Here is a 14,040-nt window from a genome sequence, read left to right on the forward strand (position 1 = left end):
CCCGCAAAAAGTGGAACTGCGAACTAGCGAGGTTCCACTGTATATTTATATATATATTATACATATATAAATAGACAGACAGACACATGTGATTGTGTAGAAACATAGTATATCTTTCAAAGTGTTTTTTTTCAATTGGATATCTACTCTCTTGCAGATAAATTTTCTGGATCACCTGAAAACCCTTGACGGGGAATGCCACTACAAAGTCACGTGTTACTTATCCTGGTCTCCCTGCGCCGACTGCTCAAGTTCGTTAGTCGATTTTCTCCGGGACAATGAAAATATAAGGCTTCGCATTTTTGTCTCACGCCTCTTCTGTATGGAAATGAAAGAAAATCGCAATGGCCTTCGACTGCTCAATGAATGCGGGGTGTACCTCAAAGTCATGGATATCGAAGGTAATTCCAAAAATATTAGTGTTGTGTGGTTTGCGAACGTAACGGCTCTATGAAACAGCTCTTTGAACTGAACGACAGGAGCCGTCTCCCAATACCCAAGGACCAACTCCTTTTTTGGCTCTTTTTTTTAAAAGAAATGTATCGTATCGAGCGGGGGCCTCCACCGTGATGCCCCCGGAACTGTACTGAAAATAACTAGTGCTGGGTCATTGTGATTTTCTAGTAAAACATTTTTTTATTGGTTTACCAATTTAATTTACCCAAATTTTTAAGATATCTCACCTGATAATAACATAGGAATCATATAGTGATAAGAAGATAAGATAAACTAAAACAGCCTATCTTGTCTGTCGTGCAAAATAGAAAACAAATATTTTTGCTTAATAAACTGCATTACGTGGTTAAAATTTAAAAACTTTTTTGTAGGACTACAAGCAACTACCTTTCCCTGGTTTCCTCCAATCTCTTTCAAGGTTACATTGTTCATTTATGTTAAACACAGATGACCAATTTTATTTTTAGATTGTTTTTGACGTATTAGCATATTCGGTAATGAAGTTATCAAAAAGTAATCAAGTTTCATTACTTTAATATTATAATACTTTTGGCGTTACTGATTACATTTTTCTACTGGCAACTAATAACTGTATTGTATTACATTTTAAAAGTGATCCTCCCACCCCCATGTACACCATTCTCATATTTGGCAATGTCCTTTTTTCTGTCTTTTTCTTAGATTTTACTTACTGCTGGAACACTTTTGTTCATCATCATCAATATATCACATTCCAACCTTGGGAATCCCTTGTTGAAAACTCTGAAAACTATCAAGCAGACCTTATTGATGTTCTTCAGCCGGTAAGATACACCCACGCGAGTCGAAAATAGTCCGAAGTTGTCTAAATACGTATCATGTTTTTGAATCTTTTTAAACAGAACCGCTTCTGGACATGGGACCGGGTATGCATCCTGATCGTAGGGACCTCCGCAGTCCGTCATGTGAAGATTCCCAGATGTAACACTTCCTGTCACCCGTACGCCCTCGTTCAAGATATCACTGAAGTCGTCCCACAACTTCTAGCTCAACATCCCGATTTCGGCACCGTGGTTATTCACGTAGGAACGCGGGATAATACACTGCAGGAGTCGAAGAAACTGAAAAGTGCCTACATCGCCCTCATTCGTCTCATAGAGGACTTAAAAAAGAAGGTCGTCGTCTCGGGTCCCTTTGTTCCCCCTTGTTTTATGACAACTTCTTTTTCCAGGGTCCAAGATCTCCACATTTGGCTTAAAGGTTACTGTTGGAGTGGAAACATCCCCTACGTGGACAACTTCACCACTTTTCTATATCGATGGGACATGTTTGACCACTTACTTCCTAATCTCAATGGATCTCGCCTACTAGCTATGAATATTGAACTCACTCTGCTCTCTTGCAATGGGTTTTCATCATGATGGTTCAATTCCCATTTTTTAACATGTTTTTAATGGCATTATTGAAGGACAAGTTTCCTTGTTAAGCTTACGTAGTTTCCCGACCTTAAGTATTGGATTTTTTTCAAATTGTTTAGCAACAGATGTAGAACAGCTCGGTGGCCTAAGGGTTAAGTGCCCGCCCTGAGGCTGGGAGGTCACAGTTTTGAGCCTAATGTCCTGCACGGTTGTCATGGCGCCCAGCTGGCCCCGCCCCTTGACACCGGCTGACCTTCATTTCCTGATTACTCCTTTGGGTACTTTGTAACTGCCCTTTGCCAGATCGTTGTTTACCCTTGTTGAAAACTTGTTGATACCTGTTTATTCTTGTTGTGCTTGTTGGACTTTGTTGCACTCTGGTGTAACATTCTGAGAGATTCCTGCAAGTTCTGTTTGATTCTGAGAAATGCCTGGATTGTAATTTTGCCTGCATTTGAGCCTGCTTTGTTTTGTTTTTGGTCCGTTTGTGTGTTGTACAACTTTTTTTTCTCAATTGAAGTGACAGATCGTCTACGCAAATGAGTTCCTACTTCCTGCTTCCCGACCCGTTTCAAGACAGTCCCGTTCCGTTCCATGACAGAGTAATACGTAAGACTTAAAGCATTTGGGATGAAATCCGATGTTTTTGTGAGATCGTTCACATTTCCAACTAAATACAACTAGTATGCCATCTACTGTGACTTCTATGCGTCTTCTAAGTGAATGCACACGTACGGCGTCCATTGTTTGCGGAATTACTCATGGATGTTAACGCTGTGGCGTACATAGTAATTGGAAAGGTATTTTGCTACTGTGACTGAACAGTTATTCCCCCAAATACAAGTTAAATCCAACTCCTCACTTTCCCTCCATTGAATGCTTTCATCCACCATGTTGTGTAGATTTCTACGCTTTGAGGAAGAACATGGAAACCAAGCAGCTGCGAAAGAATGGAAGATTCATGAATCAATGGTTAGCAGGCAGAGGAAGCTGAAAAACGAACCCCGACAAGTTGTTATCAGTGTGTTTTACTTTGCAATCAATACTTAAATAAACCACAATAAACTCAGTTTTGGTCCCGCTATTGTCATGAACCAGAACGGACTCTCGGATCCAATAGCAGTAGTTTCAAAAATGCTTTTATTTGAAAGAGTTGTTGAAGCTGGCTTGGGATGTCGTCGCTTGTCGGTCGTCAGCCTCTTCGGGCAGAATGGCAGCTTCGCGACGGGTGGACGGACGGTACAGCTGAGCGGGTATGTCGATGGCCGGGGCGGGAGAGTAGGTCGCAAAACGTGGAACGGAAACAGGTCAAAAACGGAAGGCAGGCATGAATCAGGCAAGAGGAGTCGTGGGTTTCTTGTAGTCTGGAGAAACACTCAGGGTTACAAAGACTATACCCGGACGTCCATCTCTGGACGCAGACCGCTTGAGTGGAGAACATCAGCCAATCAGGAAGTGCGCTCCAGCGCGCCAAACGATTGCCCCAGGTGACTTCACTTAGGCATCACGACAGCTATATTTCTAAATACACACACTTGTATGCTTGTTTGTGGTTTGCAATAATCTGTGGTCTGTGCAGCCCTTTGAGACTCTGAATAAGGGCGTCACAAATAAACATGACTTGACTAAAGAACAGGTTGGACATCCAGTGATGTCTTCTCTCCTCATTTTAAACGTATCACTACTACAGCAGAATTAATATTATTGAGGACACCTCTCACCCCGGCCACCAACTTTTTGACATCCTGCCTCTGGCAGAAGCTACAGGTCCCTTAAAACAAAGACTAACAGGCTCAGAGACCGTTTCTTGCCTAGGGCAACCTGAACAAGGACCTGACATATCTTCCCTATGTATAGAAAAATTAGATATTCATATGTTGTTTCTGTATTCTTTTTTTTTCACAATAGCGATGCTAATGTGCATTGTTTTTTCATTGTACTGTACTATTTTTTGATGTACCGTAAATTCCGGACTATAGAGCGCACCTAATTATAAGCCGCACCCACCACATTTTGGGAGGAAAACCGATTTTGTACATACACAGGCCGCACCTTTATATTAGCCGCATGCGCCCACATTGAAAAAATGCAACACAAACACAAAATTAACCCATACCCGACATAGTCCAAAAATCACAGCCGGCAAAATGAACGGAAAATGATACCGGACTTAAGGTTTGATGCAGACTTGCAGAGTCCAGGTGCCCGTTGAAAGTAATCCAAGGAAAAAAGTGTATATTTCCAAAGGTAAGGGTGGGAAGAATAAATATCCACTATTGTCGGCCGCTTCCACAAACACGTCTCACCTTTACTCCACTTCCCGTCAGCCCGCGTTTGCCCCGCCCCTTCTTTCTCACTTGCTCGTGCAAAACATATCAGAATAAGTTTCTAAAATAAATACATTACAAAAATATACAGTTGCAAATACATATTATACATGGTTACACATATTTACAAAGAAAGACGGTACACCGAGAGAGTTTTCAAAGCTTTAATAATAATATTATAACTTTCATCCCAAACCGTGCCTGTGAAGGGTAGCAAAACGCTACTAGCAACACGCTCGCGACACAGTAAACGGGTCTGTTAAAAAAAACTGTCTTCATCTTCCTCCTTATAACTGACGTCATCTAAGTCGTCTTTCTTCAGTATGGGAAAGAGACTTTGTCATATAGACGTCGTCCCACACTCCATTATTCAAAAACACGCTAGCAACACACTCGCAAAGTAAAGTTTACGTGCAGTAGCTCTGTTTCCTTCTTTATCGGACTGCTCGATTGCGTTTAGCTTGAAAGTTGCGTCATGTGCCTTTCTTTTTGCAATCTGCATGATCATGATTTGTCTACGCTAATTTAATTTGTGCACAAGCTAAGAAGTTGCAGTCTTCCGCGGCGCATATATGCTACCGGTTCAAATCTTACCTTTTGTACTCGAGCGGCGCTGGCGGCCGTTAGAAAAATTACATAAATTGGCCGCATCACTGAATAAGCCGCAGGGTTGAAAGTTTGGGGGAAAATGTAGCTGCATATAGTCTGGAATTTACGGTATTTACAACTTTAGCCAGTTTACAGGCTGTACATTTTGCCTATTTACCCTAACAGACTTTTCATTTTATTACCTGTTCATTGTGGAGTGCCACGTTTTGGTTAATCAAAGACAATAAATACCTGTACCCGCTCCTTTGGTGGCAACTGCCTCGGAATCTGATTGGCTCCCGATCAGTACTCGTACCCTCTCCTGTCTGTCCCCTTTTGTCAGTCCATCTGCGAACCTCAGTTAACACTAGGCAAGCCTTTTTCGAACCCGACTCCCACCTTTCCCGTATTTTGCTCCCGTCTGTCTCCCTGCTTCGACCCGTTTTTGAACCCGACCACGTCTACTCTCCCGTCCTGGAATTCCCCCTTTTTTGTCCCCGACCAAGTCTACTCTCCTTTCCTGGCTTTTGACTCGTTTCCGACCCAGACCACGTTTTTGCTCTCCTGTCCCGGCTACTGACCCATTTTTCCGTTCCCGACACCGCCATCACTCGCCACGGAAGATCCACTTCCGCGTTCAGAGCGACCTGCTTCCCGCGTCCAGCGATCACCGGATCGTGGGCGCGGCCCTTTCTCTTTCCTCCAATAAAACTTGTGAGAAACGCAACGCAAGTGGGTCCTGTCTCCGTTCTGGTCCTGACACTATTCTATTCAATCCTTAAAAATAAAGTTATTCCGTCCGTCTGAAAAACAAAATGTCCTCGAGCCGACATCAGGGAACGCAGAGGCAAGAAAGCGACGAGATGAAAATAAAGTCTTAATACCCGGGCCGACATGCGCATGTATTATATTTCCAAAATCTATACGGATGCTCTGTGAATGAGCGATGATCTGTTGTGGCAACAGAATTCGAATCAAGGTGTTTTGTCTTCAGATGCCCTGAGGTTTGTTTACATGCAGTCAAACAAATTCTAATTGACAGTTGCAAATCATGCAAGAGGCCGTCAATCAAACCTTATTGAGATCTGACGTCTATTTTCATATGTGACGGCTATAAATCCAAATGGGAGGTTTAAAGGTGAAGAGGAGCCACGTTTTTAGCCGCGAGGGAGCAGTCAAATGAGCTATCCCTTGCCATCCCTACGATAGTCCATTCCTCCTTTTATTATTGAAGGAGGAAAGTACTTGTGGCTAACTTTGTTTTAAGGGATAGTCCCCTAAAAGGGATAGCATCATCATATACACATATTCCCAAAGAAACCTTTCCTGATGCTGTTATCATGTTGAATATAATTAAAATCTCCTTCCAACCCACTCCAACTGAGTCAACGAGGCTTTTTTCATCTCCAGCCATGTGTCAATTTAACTTTCAGAGGTTAAATAAATGTAAACTACTTATACGTACTATCTATCTATCTATCTATCTATCTATCTATCAGGTCATGGTCTGGTCGTTTACCTCGAGAGGGGTGACTGACAGCAATATAAACACATACACATACACAAAAACATAGAAAAAAGGAGAAATTAGCAAAAAAAAACAAAAACAATTTACCATGGCCACCCCAAATGCCCAAACACCCAAACGAGTTAAGCACCTCGGCACCCAAGTTGGTCATGCTTTCATTCCTCCAGATGAAACGGGACACAAGAAAGCGGCCATGTCACTCACTTCACTGGTTTACCCCTGCTGCATCATACAGGTGCCCTGCCCATCCCTTAGAACACGTCTAAACATCCCACTATCCTTTTACAACACCTCTCCACTCATTCCTATCACCAACAAGACTTCCATTAGATTTAGACCTCTTTCCTGCAGAGCACTCATAACACCATCCATCCACGTCAATGGCAGCCTTCCTCTTGGTCTCCTTTCATTTATTTCTGCTCTAAAGATCCTCTTCAAAATTCACTTCTCATCCATCCTCTCCATGTGTCAAAACCAACCGAGTCCTCTCTCATCCACACGCTTGCTCAGTTCCGCTACTGCTCCAGGTCTGTCACTCACAATTTCATTTCTCAATTTATCCAATCTTGTCACTCCTAACATACTCCTCAAACACTTCATCTCAAAAATATTTAATTTCCTTCTCAAATCTGCGTTCAGGCTCCAAGTCTCTGCACCATACAACACAGTCGGTACAATCCCACTCTCATACAGTCCCCTCTAAACATCCATACTCATACTCTTGTTGCTTATCACTCTCCTCAGAGCACCCAAAACTTTGCATCCTCGATTCACTCTGTGCAATACCTCGCACTCCATTCCACCAACTGCAGCCACATCACAACCTAAGTACCTGAATTTTTCGACTTCTTCCAGCACCTGTCCATTCAACTTTATTTCCAACTTATATATATATATATAAACATGAAAATGCACAGTAGTACAATCATATTCTATTTATTTAAGGAACTATTAACGAAACACAATGTTTTGCGTGTACATGGAAATAATGTATTAACAAGTTCAACATTCACTGTTGCTTTCACACCAGTTGTAGATGATAAAAAGAAGTCTATGTCACGGTTGCCATGGCGCCCAATTGGCCCTGCCTGTGTGGTGCCAGCTGCGGCTCATTGACAGATTGGCTTTCCGTCTATTTAAGCTCAGTGCTCTAATTTTTCCTTTGTCAGTCCGTCAACAAACCTCTGCCCTGCAAGACGTAGGTTTTGACTCGGTTCTGTTTTCTGTTGGCATTTGCTGTCCGGTATTGTTCTAGTTTATTTTTGTCCTGTTTAATATCGGTTTCCTGTTTTTTTCCCGTCTATTTTTGTCCTGTTTGTTATTCTCTCCAGTTTTTTTCCCGACTAGTTTGTCCTGTTTTATTTCAATATCCTGTTTCTTTATCAATCGTGTCTGTCCCGTCCTATCGACACCATTCGTCCGACATCTACTTTGGCAATTCCTATCCTATCATTTCACTCCAGACTGCTGCCTAACGTGCATGACTCCCCATTTCCCGAAAAATAAAAGGCTGGTGTGAGAAACGTCACGCGTTTGGGTCCTGTTCCTGTTCTGGTGCTTGCCAGTCTAAATAGAGGAGAGTTATGTCAAAACAATATGTGCAAAAATATTTAGTGCAAAAAAAATGTCATCAAATCTTATTGTACTTATGGGGCATTCCTAAACGTGTCTTGCGTTCACCTATTAGAACCAGAGCAGAACATCTTTATTGACTGAACATGTTTCAAATTACTTGAATTATTGTTACATTTTCGTTTTATTTCCAATTTTTTTATGTTAATTATATTTTTGGTCAGAATAAACACACAGTTTCTAATGATTACTGATGTGAGGCACATGTGCCCGCTCTTTTGGAGCCAACTGCCTCAGACGCTGATTGGCTCCCTGTCACTTTTTAAACCCCCGTCTTTCTGTCACCGGTTGTCAGTCCGTCTGCGAACCTCAGTTTACGCTAGGCAAGCTTTTCGACCCTGACTCACTCCTGTTTTGGCTGCCGTCTGTTTCCCGGCTTCAGCCCATTTTCTGATCCTGACCACGATTTTGCTCTCCTGTCCCGGCTATCGACCTGTTTTTTCCCGCTCCCGACACTGCCATCGCTCGCCACGGAAATACCACTTCCGCGTTTGAGCAACCTGCTCCCCGCGACCACCGATCACCGGATCTTGTGTGCAATCCTTTCCCTTCTTCCCAATAAAACTGAGAGAAACGTACGCAAGTGGGTCCTGTCTCCGTTGTGATCTTGACACGTTTGTATTTGTATTTATGTTCTTATTTTTGTCTTTCTGTTGGAAGTTTTGGTCCTTTAAACCAATGGGCAATTTAATTTCTATCTCCGACTCTGCAGCCGAGATCCCAGAAGAACAGAAATTCAGCTCGATGACGCCCACCGCCCGAGTCAAAACTTGAAAACGTTGCGTCATCGTCATCTCACGGTGGCCCGTTTCTAAAATTAAACTTTTCTCCTGCCACCGTTTCGGTTGGTGTGCGGCAGCGTTGACACCAATGCATGTTTAATGCCTGCCGCCGTTTGATCTCGCCCAACTCCACGCGAGGATAAAGAAGACGTCTGCTGTTGCGACTCTTGCATCATTGAGGTCATTGAAGGTCGTCTCCGAGCTTGATGGGCGCCCTTCTTATTCTTTGTGGGCTTGAGGCCAGACAAATACCTGGGGACAGCCATTAGTGCTTTTAAGGAAAGATGAGCCCAAGGCGAGGGAGTGAGAGGAAACTCAAGACGCCGCAAAGACTTGAAATTGACTCGCAAAGAATGAAAGGAGGATGAAATATGTTTCCTAGCACACTCAGGGTTGGGTAGGGTTACTTTTGGATTACTCCAATACCAAATATGCTAATAAAAGACAAAAGAAACTAAATATGAAGAAAATGACTAAATTTTGTGCAGGCTTGGGGAGTAATGGAATACATGGAACGGCAAAAACTATGTTAGCAAGCGTTTTGGATTTATTTTCATTTAGTTTCTGTCGCATTTTATGTTAATTTTGCCGGGGATCAAAGAGATCAAAGCCAGGAGAGAAAGCTTACCACGTGTTGTGAGTCATCATTTTATTCATATTTAGTTTATTTTGTCTTTCATTAGCATATTTGGTATTGGAGTAATCCAAAAGTAATTGACAGTAATCCAGTTAAAGTAACCCTACCCAACCCTGAGCACACTAAATTCTTCTCGTGCGCTTGGGTCCGGCTACATCATGGACAAGAACCATAGAAGTGTTAATTTATTATTTAGAAACAATCATTGTGATTTTTTTCAAGTAATTACAAAAAAATAAAGGCTGTAAAACAAGCATTAAAAATAAAAACAGTTTTGAAAAATCAACAAACAGCCACTAGGGTGTGCCAACATTGTCCCCACAAACATACTTCAACAGAAATACAACAAAAATAGTACACAATAACTGCATAACTAAATATCTAACATAGTGCTTAAAAACAGGGACCTCATATATTATTTTGCTTTCATTCTGAAAATAAAAATAAAGTATAGAATTACTACAAAAATACTCCTACAGTAATCTCATCTCATCTCATCATCCGTACCGCTTATCCTCATTAGGGTCGCGGGACTCCTACAGTAATACTATATTAAAAATACTAATACAGATTTATTTACTCCAAAAATACGATGATGATATAATGAAAATACGACAAAAAAATCTACAAAAAAAATACTATTAAAATACTGCTTTGGAAATACATCAATTAAACTTTTATTGAAATACTAAAAAAATACCAATACATTAAACTACAATATGAAAAGCTACAAGAGAAATCTTACAACAAAAAAATAGTACTACAAGAGGTTTACACTAAAAGTACTGCAAAATACACCAATAGCCATACTACAAAAATGTCCTATGGAAATATCACAAAAACAAAACTACAGTGACACTGCACTACCAAAATACTACAGATATACAACAAATATTCATATTATAGAAATACTACAAAATGCAACAAATATAGTACAAAAATTAAAAAAATTCGACAGTAATATTACTACAAAAATACTATAATTATAAAACTACTGTAATAATAAAGAAATCCTACAAAGATATACAACAAAAAAATCCACTTTCGAAATTCAACAAAAGTACTACATAAATACTAAAACAGTACTACAATAGAAATACTACATCAATTAATTACTTCAAAAATACTACACAAATAGTAAAAAAGGAAACTACAATAACCAAAAAACTACAGAACTTCAATAAAAATACGACTCCAGAAATACAAAAAAAACCCTACAGTAATACTTCAAAAGCATATTAACAAATGAACTGCTTAAAGCGGGGGCCTAAAATACCATCTTGCTACAATTGTGATAGTTTAAAAGCCATTTTGATGAAACTAATCAACTTAAAAAGAAGTATTACATGTCACTTGCGGCCCCTGACTTCAAATAGTTGCCCAGCCATGGAGTAGAACATGGAATGAATCCTAGTAAGAATAGAAATTATCAAGTAATAGGGGGCCCCATATCTAACTTTACTTAGGACCCCATGAAAGCTCGGGCTGGTCCTGCAGATTATATAGATAGATAGATAGATAGATAGATAGATAGATAGATAATAATAATAATTTCCTTTGTATTGTCATTCTTTGTAACAATGTACACAGAACGAAATGTCGATACACCTGACACCTGACCCGTTGTAGCGAGCCGATGCAGCCGCAGCCAACAGAGGGCGCCGCCATTTTACCAATGTTACAAGATAGATAGATAGATAGAGAGAGAGAGGGACAGAGAGAGACAGAGACAGAGAGAGAGACAGAGAGAGACAGAGAGACAGAGACAGAGAGAGAGACAGAGACAGAGAGAGAGAGAGAGAGAGAGAGCTCAGGTCTGTTTGGTTACGTCAGACAAGGTTAAAGCGATCAGTTGCGCCACCTCTGGGTCACATGACATGCTGATCACTTCCTTTGTGTTCTCTTTATTTACCACAGCAATTGTTTACATGAGTGCTTGGGAAGGTGAAAGATGAGACGATGAGTTTGCCCGTTGATTTAGTTCTCCTCTTCCTTCCCTCCGTCTTTTAGCACCATTGCCAGCCTTGGGACCCAAGGCGAATAAATACAGTACAAAATTAAATTTCTGTATTGCCCACAAGTCTTTTCGAAGCATCTGAGATTCTGAACTGAATGAAGAGAAAGGCATTGTGGGGAATAGTTCACCCCGTGGCATTATGGCGCTTTCATCATGCCGCGATGCAAACCAATAGCACGCTAGCATTTTATATGACGTTTACCAATAGCAGACAGGCATTTTTGAGACATAACTGTAATTCAGCTAAGAGCTACTTTTTGTTACTAATGAGCGCAAATGTTACCAATTTTGACATGTGTTTCTACAATAAGAACTGACTGTATTAATACTATAATGCAACTATGTTATTGCCAAGTTAATGATACGAAGTGGGGAAGTGGAAAGTTCATAATCGCTTAAGAGCTTTCAGCCGCTCTGCCCACCAGCTCTGGAACTCATTGCCGTAATTCTGACCTCCGTAATTCTGCGACCCTGTCCGCCTTCAAATCCGGACGCAAAACTCACCTTTTCAGATTTGCTTTTTCTTGACCATCTTCCTCACACACTGCCCCTTTTAACTCTAATGTGTTTTATTGGCTTTTTTTTAACTTGCTTGTTTTACTCTTCTTTTATTGTTGTGTCCTACTCATAAGTACAGCGACCCAGGGTGTCCTGAAAGGCGCTTCGAAATGTATTATTATCATTATTTCTCACGGTTGCCATGGTGCCCAATTGGCCCCGTCCGTGTGGCGCCAGCTGCGGCTCATTGACAGATTGGCTTTCCGTCTTTTTAAGCTCAGTGTTCTCATTTTTCCTTGGTCAGTCCGTCAACGAACCTCTTCCCCGCAAGACATGGGTTATGACTCGGTTCCGTTTTTCTGTTGGTATTCCTCGTCCGGTATTGTTTCTGTTTATTTTTGTCCTGTTTAATATCAGTTTTCAGTTTTGTTTCCGTCTATTTTTGTTCTGTTTATTATTCTCTCCAGTTTTCGTTCCCGTCTAGTTTGTCCTGCTTATTTTTGATATGCTGTTTCATTATCTATCCCATCTGTCCTGTCCGGTATCGACCCCATCTGTCCGATTTCAAATCGGGCAATTGGTATCGATCTCGTCGGCCCCTGGCTTCCTATCATTTCACGTCAGACTGCAGCCTCACGTGCATGACTCCCCATTTCCCGTAAAACAAAAGGCTTGTGTGCGAATGTCACACTTTTTGGGTCCTGATCCTGTTCCTGACAATTATTAGTATTATAATGACGCAGCAATGGTGGTCTATTTTCTGATCATGTCTGCGGGTCCTTAACCTGTTCTCAGGGAACACTGTGGTTCCCGATGGCACCACGTTGGAGAACCCTGCTCGACATACATGCAAAATAATGTATTTGTTCGTGTCGTAAAAAGAAAAAAAAAATCCACGCCATAAAATGGAAACGTCCTAAGTTGGGGTCGCCATATCCCAGAGGTCTACTGTACTTATTATGACCATATTCATGCAAAAGTTAAAAAAAATCATCACACATTCTGCAATAGAAAATGGAGGTGTAGATTTATGACCCAGAGTATAGCCATTCTTTTGTATGTGTGTTAACTTTACAACTTCGGTATTTATGACCCAGTCTTCGGTATACTGTATTTACTGTAGTATACACTGCGCACACTCCATCGGCTATCCATTTGGATATAAATGGGTGGAAAAAACGAAGGCCACAACATATAGATCTCCTTTTTCCTTTACAGCAGGAAATTGCTGTATTTAATTTCTCTCACACATGCACCCCCCACACCCACATCTTAAATAATGCAAAGGGCTTTTATTGCCGTGCCGGCTGTTTTAAATGAGCTTTGTGAAGTGTGAACGTATGGCGGCCATTCACCCCGGGAGATTTAAGATATCTGCAGAAACGAATTTGCCGGATGGAGATAAAAGATTTTATTTTAGGACGTCTTGACAAACGTCACGTGTTGCATATATTGCAAGGGTGGGTGGCTTACAAGGTAGCTGCAAGATTGGAATTTTCAATTCGATTGAGACTAGAAGTGGGCCGATCGATCCCCGTATTGATATTATCAGGGTTGGGTAGGGTTACTTGATTACTTTCAATTACTTTTGGATTACTCCGATACCAAATATGCTAATAAAAGACAAAAGAAACTAAACATGAATAAAATGATGACTCACAACACGTGGTAAGCTTTCTCTCCTGGCTTTGATCTCTTTGATCGCCGGCAAAACTAACATGAAATGCGGAAACAAAATGAAAATAAATCCAAACAGCTTGCCAACATCATTTTTGCCATTCCACGTATTCCGTTATTCCCCAAGCCTGCACAAAATTTAGTCATTTTATTCCTATTTAGCTTATTTGGCATTGGAGTAATCCAAAAGTAATTGAAAGTAATCAAGTTAAAGTAACCCTACCCAACCCTGGATATTATCGTTACAAAGTAAATACCTGTATTGGATCAATATGTCATGATTACTGATGTGACTCAGGTGTGCCCGCTCATTTGGCGCCAACCGCCGCGGGTTCTGATTAGCTCCCTGTCACTATTTGAACCCAGTCCTGTCAATCCCCTGTGGTCAGTCCGTCTGTGAACCTCAGTGTATACTAGGCAATCGGCGTTTCTTTATGTAGATAGCACCACCCTTCTCTTTCACTCAGCACCCTCGGCAACTCTATACGCTTATTCCTCGAT

At 41.2% G+C, this 14,040-nt stretch overlaps 1 protein-coding gene across 1 annotated transcript; it reads left to right on the plus strand.

Annotated features, from left to right (window-relative positions):
* The first annotated feature begins 328 nt into the window (after positions 1–328).
* LOC148360125 (uncharacterized) lies at positions 329–2,088 on the plus strand. Its single transcript, XM_088343853.1, has 3 exons — positions 329–401; positions 1,138–1,259; positions 1,338–2,088. Exons 1-3 carry the CDS (start codon positions 329–331, stop codon positions 1,854–1,856), a joined length of 714 nt encoding a protein of 237 aa, XP_088199979.1. The 3' UTR covers positions 1,857–2,088.
* Positions 2,089–14,040: the final 11,952 nt, after the last annotated feature.

This window comes from Urocampus carinirostris, chromosome 9 (assembly GCF_059441175.1).
Source record: "Urocampus carinirostris isolate Australia breed hairy pipefish chromosome 9, RoL_Ucar_1.0, whole genome shotgun sequence".
Classification (NCBI taxonomy): Eukaryota; Metazoa; Chordata; class Actinopteri; order Syngnathiformes; family Syngnathidae; genus Urocampus; species Urocampus carinirostris.

What these genes read in the sequence shown, in the direction of transcription:
- LOC148360125 (XM_088343853.1), top strand. Translation starts at nt 329, where the DNA reads ATGAAAGAAAATCGCAATGGCCTTCGACTGCTCAATGAATGCGGGGTG. An exon ending in CAAAGTCATGGATATCGAAG is followed by an intron (nt 402 to 1,137) that starts GTAATTCCAAAA and finishes TCTTTTTCTTAG; the next exon opens with ATTTTACTTACTGCTGGAAC. An exon ending in TTATTGATGTTCTTCAGCCG is followed by an intron (nt 1,260 to 1,337) that starts GTAAGATACACC and finishes CTTTTTAAACAG; the next exon opens with AACCGCTTCTGGACATGGGA.